The sequence below is a fragment of the Antechinus flavipes genome, chromosome 2, assembly GCF_016432865.1.
Source record: "Antechinus flavipes isolate AdamAnt ecotype Samford, QLD, Australia chromosome 2, AdamAnt_v2, whole genome shotgun sequence".
Lineage (NCBI taxonomy): Eukaryota > Metazoa > Chordata > Mammalia > Dasyuromorphia > Dasyuridae > Antechinus > Antechinus flavipes.
In genome coordinates, this window is record NC_067399.1 from 436,977,074 (window position 1) to 436,989,657 (window position 12,584).

The following is a 12,584-nucleotide window of genomic DNA, read 5'->3' on the forward strand; positions in this document are numbered from 1 at the left end:
GTTTTAAAAGAGAGAATTTTCCGATAGCAAGGAAAAGCTGTATTTATCTGTTCTATCCTTTCCATCACTACAAAAACCAGCCTCCCCAAAACAGAGAATAAATACTTTTTAAAAGAGCATTTTGATTAACTGACCAAAAGGTATAGCAAATATAAAATCTCATTTTATCTATTATTTGTGTATTTTAAAAGTCTGTTTGATGAGATAAAATATAACTTCAAAGATTACCTTAAATAAAAAAACTACAGATATGCTCAAATAATACCAAAGTCTATGACAGGTGTGATGAGGGAAATAACCTGCAGAGAATTAACACTAAACAAGTTATAAAACAGTAAGACATATGCTCAACTAAGGGGTTTGCCAATATTGCAGAGGTCCTCATGCAGAGTTCAAACAGAAGGATTCTTTGTTTATAATGACATATTCCCCACATACTCTGATTAGCAGATGATTTTTAAATTGGTATCATGCCTCAAATAACCATTGTAATCAAAGAATTATAAAATTCCATGGGACCCAATTGAAAGATCACCTATACCAAGAATTACCTAAATCAGAATTATTTTTAGACTATTCGTAACAAGTGGTCAACCATCCTCTTCTTGAATTCCTCCAAATGATGAGGCTTACCATCTCATTCAATTAGATTTTTTTTTTATATTGAACAAGAGTCTCTCTCTATAATGTTTACCCATTATTTTTCTTCTGAAGATTGAATATCCCCAATTCTTTCAACCAAACATCATAAAACATAGTTTTGAGTCTTCTCAATGTCATCGTTGTCCTTTTCTGACCACTTTTCCTCCTAAAACATGTTGTCTAGAACTGAACACCGTTTTCAATATGTTTCACCAAGACTGAGTACAGAATACAAAATACCTTTTTCAACCCATCCCTGATAGATGATTTTAAGGCCCCTGCTTAAAATATGTCTTTTTTAAGAAACTCATTCTATAGCATCCCTTTCTACTTTTGGATAGCTCTAAAAATTGCTAGAAAATTCATTGGCTCAAAGATTCAGAATTAGATGGAACTCTGGTTTATATTTAGCCAAAATCTGGCAACCTTTTACTTCCTCTCCTCCCTCCCCCTTATTGTTAGTAGGTAGGTCTTCTGAAGCTAAACAGAATGACCACTTGCTCTTGCATATGAGTCTTTAAATATTTGACAGTATTATCTTTGCCCTACAGGGCAAGCTGTCAGAGAATTTTAGCAATGGCTAAACATCATTTTAAAGAAGAATTAGAAACAAAAAAGTCATTGGCTGTGGGTCATCTGTTTTGCTCTATTGAGCTAACGAACTTTTTATTTTGGTGAATGCCAATAAAACATTCTTACTAAGAAGCAATCCTACAAGAACCTGTTTAATCCTATTTATTATTAAAATTATCATAGAAATTCTAATTATAAAACTGTCATATCTTAATGTATGAATTGAAAAAATTACTTTATGGTGACTCAGATATATTGGGTCATAATGGTTTTAATAGTACACATAAAATTTGACTTTGTAATGTTTCTAAATATTTCATCCTCACAGCCATAAAAGCTAACTGTTTCCAGTCTACATTAAAATTATATTTTCACCCTTTGAGCAGTGTTTCTACTGGGCTTATACCCCAAAGAGATACTAAAGAAGGGAAAGGGACCTATATGTGCCAAAATGTTTGTGGCAGCCCTGTTTGTAGTGGCTAGAAGCTGGAAAATGAATGGATGCCCATCAATTGGAGAATGGTTGAGTAAATTGTGGTATATGAATGTTATGGAATATTATTGTCCTGTAAGAAATGACCAGCAGGATGAATACAGAGAGGACTGGCGAGACTTACATGAACTGATGCTGAGTGAAATGAGCAGAGCCAGGAGATCATTATATACCTCAATAACGATACTGTTTGAGGATATATTCTGATGGGGATCTCTTCAATAAAGAGAGCTAATTCAGTTTCAATTGATCAAGGATGGACAGAAGCAGCTACACCCAAAGAAAGAACACTGGGAAATGAATATAAACTGCTTGCATTTTTGTTTTTCTTCCCGGGTTATTTATACCTTCTGAATTCAATTCTCCCTGTGCAACAAGAGAACTGTTCGGTTCTGCACATATATATTGTAGCTAGGATATACTGTAACCTATTTAACATGTAAAAGACTGCTTGCCATCTGGGGGAGGGGGTGGAGGGAGGGAGAGGAAAAACCAGAACAGAAGTGAGTGCAAGGGATAATGCTCTAAAAAATTACCCTGGCATGGGTTCTGTCAATAAAAAGTTATTTTAAAAAAAAATTATATTTTCATTATATGACTTAGTGAGCCCTTTACAAAACTTTCATAGGGTCTTGAATTAATTACTTTTTATTCCTTCTTTCCATCAAAACTTAGAAAGAACCTAGATAACTATTATTTTCTAAGCTGAATTACTATGAAACAGACCATTTTATTTCTATCAGAGAAGCTAATAGTATTGATAATTTTTATTATTGTAATCTGTGGACGTATAGATGCACTCTGGCGTAATTCCTTGATCCCTGATTGTCTTATTTTTATTCTTTTTTTTATTATTTATTAAACTTTTTATTTACAAAACATATGCATGGGCAATTTATCAGCATGGCCTTTGCAAAACTTTCTGTTCCAAATTTTTCCCCCCTTCCCTCCACAACCTCCCCTAGATGGCAGGTAGTCCAATTCATGTTAAATATGTTAAATCCAATATATGTATACATATTTATACAGTTATCTTGCTGCAAAAGAAAAATCAGATGTAGAAAGAAAAACTGAGAAGGAAAACAAAATGCAGGCAAACATCAACAGAAAGCGTGAAAGTGCTTTGTTTGTGGTCCACACTGAGTTCCCACAGGCCTCACTCTGGGTGTATGTGGCTTTTTTTCTTCTTTTTTTTTTTTTTTAATTACTTTTTATTGACAGAACCCATGCCAAGGTAATTTTTTAGAGCATTATCCCTTGCACTCACTTCTGTTCTGGTTTTTCCTCTCCCTCCCTCCACCCCCTCCCCCAGATGGCAAGCAGTCCTATACATGTTAAAGAGGTTACAGTATATCCTAGATACAATATATGTGGTGCAGAACCAAACAGTTCTCTTATTGCACAGGGAGGTTTGGATTCAGAAGGTATAAATAACCTGGGAAGAAAAACAAAAATGCAAGCAGTTTATATTCATTTCCCAGTGTTTTTTTGTCATTTTCTTCTTTATAGAAGAAGTATGATGTATCCTAATCCTCTATGACTGTTTCAACTAGCATAACTAGTGGGGGGAAAGAACTGTTTATATTTTTTAAACTGTTGATTCTTTTGTGATCTCCTGAGGCTAAATATTAATTCTTTTATCTGTACCAGTCCTATTATTAGTGCAAATGAATCTGATGAACATGGATAGGAAATGGGGTAGAATAGAGCATGAAAAAGAAACCAGAATCTTTTATCCCTGCCTCATGCCCCAAAGTGATGTAGCAGAAAAATAGGAGACAATGCAAGAGTGAAAGCACAGAAAAGTGTCTCACAGACCAGATTTAGCTTTGGGGCTGAGACTGTCCTAGCTCCCTAAGGAGCAGCTGTCATTTCAGTCCCTGTGTTCATGTGATTGTTTCAACTTTGCTTTTGTGTATTTCTGGGTTTGGGGGGATTTTTTTGCTTCTTTTATTATTATGCTTAGTGGGATATTGAGAAGTTTGCATGGCCAGGGGTTTCAAGAATAGACTCCCTGCCTTTCTCACTGGTCAGCTATCTTTACTGCAAGATCTTTCTATATTTTGAGAGTGAATTTCGGAAAGTTCAGACTTTTTTGGATGTTACTTTCCCCAATTGTAAAATGGGAGGAGAGGTGTATTAATCACCTCTGATAGCCCTCTCAACCCTAAATCTACAGTTCTGTGAAGAAAGGATAGGTTTCATGGCCCAAAAAAGGGGGCAATTTGCTGGAATGGAACAGAAAATTATCAAGAAATTTTTGCAGTCTAAAAACAATTGACCACGGAAAGAGTGATAAGAAGAGAGAACATTGGTTGTTACATCATAGTCCAATTTAGATGGATAAAAAGATCTGTTAAGAAAATAGAAGAAAAGACAGATAGTTCTAGAATGAATATGAGAGTCATCCTTGACTCCCTTACTCTAATTCACTCCTTGTATTCAGTCTTATTGTCTGCTTTCACAGTGTTTTCTATAGATATTTTCCCTATTCACATCACCATCTCTCTCATTTAGACCCGCATCATCACTTGTCTGTATACTGAAAAGGCTTTCTACTTTCTACTTAGTCTCCCTGCCTCAGGAGACTCCATTCCATTCCATTGTCCATAAAGCTACCAGAGTAAATTTTTCTAAAGACAGGTCTTGTCATGTCACTTCATTAATTTATAACTTCCATGGTTCCCTATCACTTTCAAGGTCAGTTAAAAAGTTCTTTGGCATGAAAGCTCTTCATAAATGACCTTTTCTTTCTTTTCTAGGTATCTTGTACTTTATAGCCCTCTGTATAGTCTTATGATCCAGCTGCACTGATCCAAATGTTCAAAGTGTTTTGAACAAGATGTTCTGTCACCCTTCCCAATGCCTTTGTATTAGCTATCCTCCAAACCTACAATACCCTCCTTTATTTCTTAGATTCCTTAGCTTGCTTCAAGACTCAGATGAAATCCCACCTTCTTTAAGAGGCTTTCCTCCCTTCCCAGGGCTACTACTGTTTTTCCCTCTTAGGTTATCTTCCATTTACTTTCTATGTATTTCATATGCAAATTGTTTTTTTCATCCTGTCTGCCATTAGGATCTGAGTTTCTTTAGAACAAGGGACTGTTTTTTTTACTCTGTATTCAGATTTTAGCACATTTCATAACATGTACTAAATGCTTAAATGTTGACTGACAAACATTTCAATACACAAAAAATACACACACACAAAGTTATTTATGAAATTGTGAGTTTCTATGTGAATATAATTATCCCATGTGTTTGCTTCTTAATTTTTTTTTTGTTTTCTTTCATATATTCTTATTTCATTGTTGTTTTTCCTTCTTTTAAACATTTTTTCAAATTTCTGTCACTATATATGAATTTGCCCATCCCCGAAATGGAAGCCCTTCCTTGTGTTAAATAAGTATAGTCAAGCAAAACAATTCAATTCAGTACATTGGTCAAGCATAAAATACATATCTTCATTTTGTGCATTTAATCCATCGCCTCTCTGCTAAGAAGTGCCAGACATGTTTCATCATCAGTCTTTTAAGGTTATGATTAAATATACTTTGATCAAAGTTCTGAAGCCTTTCAGAGTTATATAATTGTTATCAACTTCCAGCAAAGATGGCTGCCTGAATAGACAGATCACCCAGTTCCTACATAATTATTCCAACAAAAACCTGAAATTCTCACCGGACTATAATATCAGGAAATCTAGTAGGAGACTGAGGCAGTTTTTTTTTTTTCTATCCCAGAATTGCACAAAAAAACAGCCAAAAAACTATAACCAGTAGAAAAAGGGGCTGATAGCAAAGTCAGCATTAACACTAGCAAATGAGCCACCAATCTCCCAGTTCAGAGAGGCCAGAGAATTATATAATTTACCAGATTCTCTTTCCAGAGACAGCAAGTGGAGATAGTACTTCACCCTGAGAAAACCCAAGAGTGGAAACCTTAGAAGTGAAGTATAGTAGCAGTGACCATTGTGGTATAGCAGTGCACAAACCTATGCACCACAATCTGTGAATTCCCTAGCACTTTTTTCTGAGACATAATATAGAGCCTTGAAGATACAATGCTCTGAACCTCTCAGAGATCCAGAATAATATAATCAGAGAACCAGAATGAGATGAAGTAGGGCTTTCTGTCCAATTCAAAAGCAAAGCAGAAGATGGAACTTGACTCCTATATAAAAGTTCAGTTCTAAACTAAACTAGAGTGAACTAAAGAAGATGCTGACTAGAATAAAAATTATTGTAGATTCTAGAGATCATTCTATTATCTACATTTTTAAATGGAATTTTTCTTTGGCTTTTGTTGATAACATATAGAAATGCTGATGATATATTTGGATTTATTGTGTATCCTACAAGTTTGCTTAAGTTATTAATTGTTTCTAATCATTTTAAATTAATTCTCTAGGATTCTCTGTCATCATGCCATCTGCAAAGAATGATAATTTTGTTTCCTCATTACCTATTTTTAATTCCTTTAATTTCTTTTTCTTCTCTTATTGCTAAAGCTAACATTTCTATTACAGTATTGAACAATAGTGGTTATAATGGACAACCTTGTTTCGCACCTGATCTTACTGGGAATGCTACTAGTTTTTTCCATTACATATGATGCCTGTTGATGGTTTTTGATAGATCCTTCTAATCATTTTAAGGAAAATTCAATTTATTACTATGCTCTCTAGACATCATCCTAAAAGAGTAACAACTCCAAGTAGAGACTCAAAAGAAAAAATGATTTTCTGCAAGGATTACATAAATACCCAAAAGAAATGAAGTAAAATTTTGGGGAAAAAGAATTGAATGGAAAATAAATAGTTTAAAAGAGAAAATGATGAACTTTATTCAAGTAACTGATTCCCTGAAAACTAATATAAACCAGATAGAATCATTAATTCCGTGAGGCAGTAAGAAATATTGGAGAAAATCAAAAGATTGAAAACAAAAGAATCTAATACCTAATTTAAAAATAGTCACTTGGAAAATATCAAGGAAAGACAATTTATGAATCAATCATTGGACTCTTTTAAACTCATAATTTTAAAAAGCCTGGATATTGTATTTCATGAAACCATAAATAAAAATACATATTAGAACCTGAGGACAAAGTGAAAATAGAAAGAATCCACCAATCACCTCCTGAAGGAATCTTCAAAAGGAAAAGTCCCAATGTTAAAGTCAAAATCCAGAACAACTTTGTCAAAGAAGTATCCAGAAAGAAACAGTTTTAAGTCCTATAAAACTATAGTTAGCATCACATAAAATCTGGCAGTTTTAAACGTAAATGAGAAAAGATTTAGGGATACAATATTCTAAAAGACAAAAAGATGCTGGCTTTTTACAATAAAAAATAACTTACCCTGCAAATCTGAGCATAATTCTATTAAGGCAAAATGGGTCTTTAATGGAATTGAAGACTTTCCAAGAATTTCTGCTAAAAGAACCAGAGCTGAGTAGGAAGTTTGAAATACAAATGTAAGGGTCAAGGTGATTTCAGAATGAGCTATTTGATGTTATGCTAACATTCTGAGAAGAGAAGAATGAAGTGTCGCTTCAAAGAATATTAAGGAAATAAAAAAGGCAGTCTTGGCAAGTAGACTAATTATGTTTTTCAGGGAAAAAGTACAAAGAATATAAGGTGTACATCATTGTATTTCTTTTTGACTGTACATATTTGTTGCAAGATCTTTGGGTTTTTTTTTTTTCAGTTAGAGGACAAATGAGAGGAGACAAATTTTTAATTAATTAAAAAAATTAAAATTTTAAGTATTTGGAGTTTCTTATTGAAGTCTTGATGGGAGTCTCTTTGACAGACTGATGAAGCCTGTGGGCCTATTTTCAGAATATATTTTTTTAAATGCAATACATAGGATTACAAAGGAGACTAATTGTATTAAGATACAGTTGTGTGTTTTTTTAAGTTCATAAATTTCAGGTTAAGAACCCTTGGTGTCTGACTTTTCTTTGGTAAAAGAAAACAGAACTAAGATCAGTAAATGAGTTAACAAGTAATTAGATCTCAGGTCAATATAAGGTAACAAATGCTTCCTAACAATTAGAACCATGCTTCAGCAGAGTAAATTACCCATTGCTGTTAAGTGTTGAAGATGTGGAAGATTGATTGCTACATGTTGAAGATTATTTAGAGGAGGAGATATCTGGTCAAGTTTTGGTTGTATTAGATGTTGTCTGAGCTCCCTTCCTATTTTGGTATTTTGTGATTCTATCTTGGAATAATAATTCTCCTAAAACTGGGCCATGATTCTAGAAGTTCATGATAATTTGGCTTCACAGTTTAGTTAAGAAGAGTTTTTTTTAATGATTAACAGGATGATTTCAGAAAGACCTGAAGAGACTTACATGAACTTCTGCTAAGTGAAGTGAATAGAACCAAGAGAACATTGTACACAGCAGCAGCAAGATTATGTGATGATCAACCCTGATGCACATGGCTCTTTTCAATAGTTGGGAGGGGGGAGAGGGGGAGTTTCCAAGCCATTTCCAATAGACTTGTGATAGAGAGGGCCATCTGCATCCAGAAAGAGGATTGTAGGTATTGAATGTGGATCACAATATAATATTTTCACTTTTTTTGTTGTTTGCTTGCTAATTTTTTTCTTTCTCTTTTTTTTTTTTTCCTTTTTGATCTGATTTTTCTAGTATACTGTGATAAATGTGGAAATATGTATAGAAGAATTGCATGTTGGGTCACTGTCTAGGGCAGCGGGTTGGAGAGAAGAGAGAGAGAATTCTGGAAGGTTGAATGTTGAAAACTATCTTTATATGTATGTATAAATTTTTTTTTAAATTTATAAAGAAGAGTTTCCTACATAAGTCTTCTATACCTGCCATGGAATTTATTACTCTGAAATTTCTAAATATTCTTCCTGTCTATGCTTTCAGTCTCTGGTAGGAAATATAAAATTGCCTCTTGATAATAGAATAATAATCATAGTTTCAGTTCTTTTGAATATTTAATTGAAATTTTAAACTCTAAAGGGTGACAGCAAATGACAGCATAATTTTAATTCCTCCTATTTATTTTATTATGATGTTGAGTCTAGATGTCAGCTTGCTGACACATCTTTTCATATTGCAGGAACTGGAGATATTGTTGCTGTGATGATTACAGAATTGAGGGGTAAGGACATTTTGAGTTATCTGGAGAAGAACATCTCTGTACAAATGACAATAGCTGTTGGAACACGTATACCAGCAAAGAACTTCAGCCGTGGTTCTCTAGTCTTCGTGTCAATATCCTTTATTGTTTTGATGATTATTTCTTCAGCATGGCTGATATTTTACTTCATACAGAAGATCAGGTACACAAATGCTCGGGACAGGAACCAGGTGAGCTGTCAGTTCTCTATAAGACTAATGCTTGAGAGCAGTCATCAATGTAAACATGTTATGTGACAAAGACTACTTAATTTTTTTTTTAACTTTTGTTTTTAAACTTAAAAACTAGGTTCTAATAGTTCTGGTTATGTAACAGAAAAAAATTCAAAATCAATCTTTTTAAAGGATGCTGTTACTTAAAAAGAAATATTTCAATAAATTAGAATTCATAATGATTACTGATTCACTTCTGGAAGAAAATAGTTTGATTCTTAATTAGAACTTATCTTCATTTTAATCTTTGAGTTCCATGAGTTCATCAGTGTGAAAATTCCACTTCACCAGTGCACATTGCAGGTTCTGAATACATAAATCATCTTTCTGAGTTGTGACCAAAAACCCTATTACTTGATGGCCAATATTTTGATAATGAATCTCATTGAATTTGGGATTTTCCATAGATTAGACATAGTGCCTCTTTGAGCCTACAGTCAAAGCCTTTCTGGCTTGATGGGACCTTTCAGAGTTTGCTTTTCAATGGCATAACCCTTAAGAACCCAAGGTCACTTTTATCTTATAGTAATATATGGAAGCAGGATTAGTACAGAGATAGATAGATGAATTGATTGATTGATCTTACAGATTAATACATCTAGAAAAGTGCTCTGACAATTTTTTGCTATTCCTCAGCTAAATTATGTTATAATTTACCTAAGTTTATGTTATCTTTTTTTATGATATTTAGGCAACAAAGGATTAGAAAATAAATATTAATGTCTGAAAATAAATAGTATATACTGAATTGAACAAGCATTTCTCACTCAGTATTGAAAATTGGTGTTGAAACTGATCTTTTTTGAAATATATTCCACACTAGAAATATTTGGGAAGAGAAACATTTGTTGCTACAGATTGACAAATAAAGTTGCCTTCCTTATTAAGTAAAGCCTATATATTCCTTCAGAGGCTAACAAAAAATACCTTTGTGCCTAGAGAAATGCCCAGTAATTGGGTTATTTATCTGTGATTTTTATCACTGTGGATAATTCCTGGCATAGAGATTTTCTTAGTTGATGGAAGATGTTTTAAAGTCAATCATTTATTTTATTTTTAAAATAAGTTTTTATTACTGTCTTTTTTTTTTAAATGCCTTGATTTTCTCCTTATATCCTTCCTCTTTCTTCCTCTAAGAGAGCCATCCCTTTTTACAAAGATTTTTTTGTTTAAGGAAAAGAAGGAACAGAAAAAAATTTCAGCAAAACAATCTATTAATACATTGAAAAAATTTTAACATTATATGTAATATTCCTTACCCATGGACTTTTGTTAAAGGATGAACAAGTCATCTTGTCATATTTCGTCTTTGTAGCCAAGCTTGTTTTTTATAATTTAACAGCATTCATTTTTTATTGTTTTGTAGTTCTTTCCATTTATATCATTGTAGTAGTCACTGTGTACATTTTCCCCTAATTCTGCTTACTTCACTTTGCATAAGTTCATATAGATCTATTCATATTTCTCTGTATTTATCACAATAGTTATTTCTTAAAGAACAGTAATTTTTTTTTTAACATTCACTTACTGCAGTTTGTTTAGCCTAATTCATGAACGTAATGATACCGATTTTTTAAAATCATTCTATATAATTTATAATTTAAAGAGACACTGAGAAATTAAATGACTTCTCCATGGTCACAGATTCCAAGGCAAGTCCTATACTCTCTACACCAAACTACTTATTATGCAGTAACATGTTAATTTTAATAGGAAAATAAAATTTTAAAGACAAATCAGCCAGGTTATATCTTTTCATAGAATATAATTTTCTGAACATCAAACATTTTGTCAACCTTAAAACACACCTTAAAACTTAATTTAGCCTATTAAGATTCCTCTTAAATAACATGTAATAATCTTGAATTCATAAGAATGTTAACAGATCAACAACTCTTAGAATTTATCATTAAAATTGTGAAGTTTGGGCTAGCTCCCTAGAGGCCTCAGAATCAGCTAGAGTCAGGATAAGCAAAAGTCCTTGGTCTTTAGGGGGAGAGGTGAAGGGAATAGACAAAACTGCCAGGAGTTTTGCCAAGGAGCCCTCCTAGATTCTAAAGTCCAGAATCTCCACTTTTTTCCTCCCTGTCCTGTGACCTAGTGAAGTTCTCTCACCTCTCTCACTCCACCCCCTAATTCTTACTTACAATTCTCTTAACTACAAACATTGAGCCAGCATTAACTGAGAGTAGAGAAATTCCAAACATATGCTAATAGAGTTATTGTCCAATAGGTAATTAGTCTTAAGTGCTTGGTTGTCTGATTCAAGCACACCTTTTTAAGAATTTCAGCCCTTTACAAAAATTAATTTACTGATTAATTCACTGTAAAAATTAAACTTATAATCTTATCCAGCTATTAATTTTATACATGATGATTTGATCTTCAAGCAATAACTAAACTTTTAAAGCAAAGCAAATACTGCTTCTCTTCTTCATTGGTTACCTTTTAGCCTTACAGTGAAGATCAAATTTTATAGAATAGATCCGGAAAGGCTTAAAAATAATCTAATTCAAATTTTTCATTGTACAGCCAAGGAAAATAAAGTTCAGAATAACTTACATCCATACCACTAATAACAGCTAGAATCAGGACTTGGACTCTGGCCTTCTGACTCTATAGATTTATCCACTGTACCAACAATTCAGTTTAGCAAATATGTATCAAGTAACTTCTGTGTGCTAGATGCAGGAGATTTAGAAATGAACAAAAGTAGATCCTCCTGACAAGTACTTGTGTCCTTAAATACAAACAAATAAGTAAATATGAGATAATTTCAGGAGAAATCGATGAATAAAAATTTTATAAGTGCTTACAATGTGCCAGGTACTGTGTTAGGTACTAGAAATACAAAGACAAAAATAAAACAGTACCTGCCCTCTAGAAGCTCACATCTTATTAGGGGAGAAATGATCTACAAAAGTTAAGTATAAAGTCAGTTAATTACAAAGTAATTTTTAAGTGGGAGAATTGAGAAACACTTGTAGCTTAGAGGGTTAGGAACAGCTTCGAAGATATTATTTGTTCAAGATTCTAAGAGACTAATAATAAGTGCTTTTTCATTCATTCTCCAATCTCATAACTATGTCACATACACAAAAAAAGAAAAGAAAATTGGGTAAATCCAGAATAACTTGTCCAAGCTGAATCCTGGCTCTCTATTTCCCTTTTTAATTTCATATTTTCAGTAATTAATTAAACACCAAAAAAAGCATTTCCACACATATAGCATAACACCTCCCCCCAAAAGAATTACTTTTTTAAAAAAAGTTGACAGTTATTTCCACACACTGCTTTCAAAACTGTGTTTGTCTCTGCTTCCTTCTGAACTTCCTTATGTTGTCTTCTGTGTGATATTTTTTAAAAAATATTTCAGTGGTTCTTTGCAGGAGTCTAGGGGCAAGAGACATTACTATTGCTAATCTCCCATTAAAATACTTAGAGAAAGAAAGAAAATCCACAAATGAACTCATGTCCAAAAA

General features: G+C 33.1%; 1 protein-coding gene across 2 annotated transcripts in view; it reads left to right on the top strand.

Annotated features, from left to right (window-relative positions):
- RNF130 (ring finger protein 130) overlaps positions 1–12,584 on the top strand; it is a 119,003-nt gene that overhangs the window by 51,198 nt on the left and 55,221 nt on the right. For both annotated transcript variants that reach the window (XM_051979094.1, XM_051979093.1), the window contains exon 3: positions 8,810–9,060. In XM_051979094.1, the coding sequence (XP_051835054.1) occupies positions 8,810–9,060 (251 nt within the window). The remainder of the gene's footprint in view (positions 1–8,809; positions 9,061–12,584) is intronic.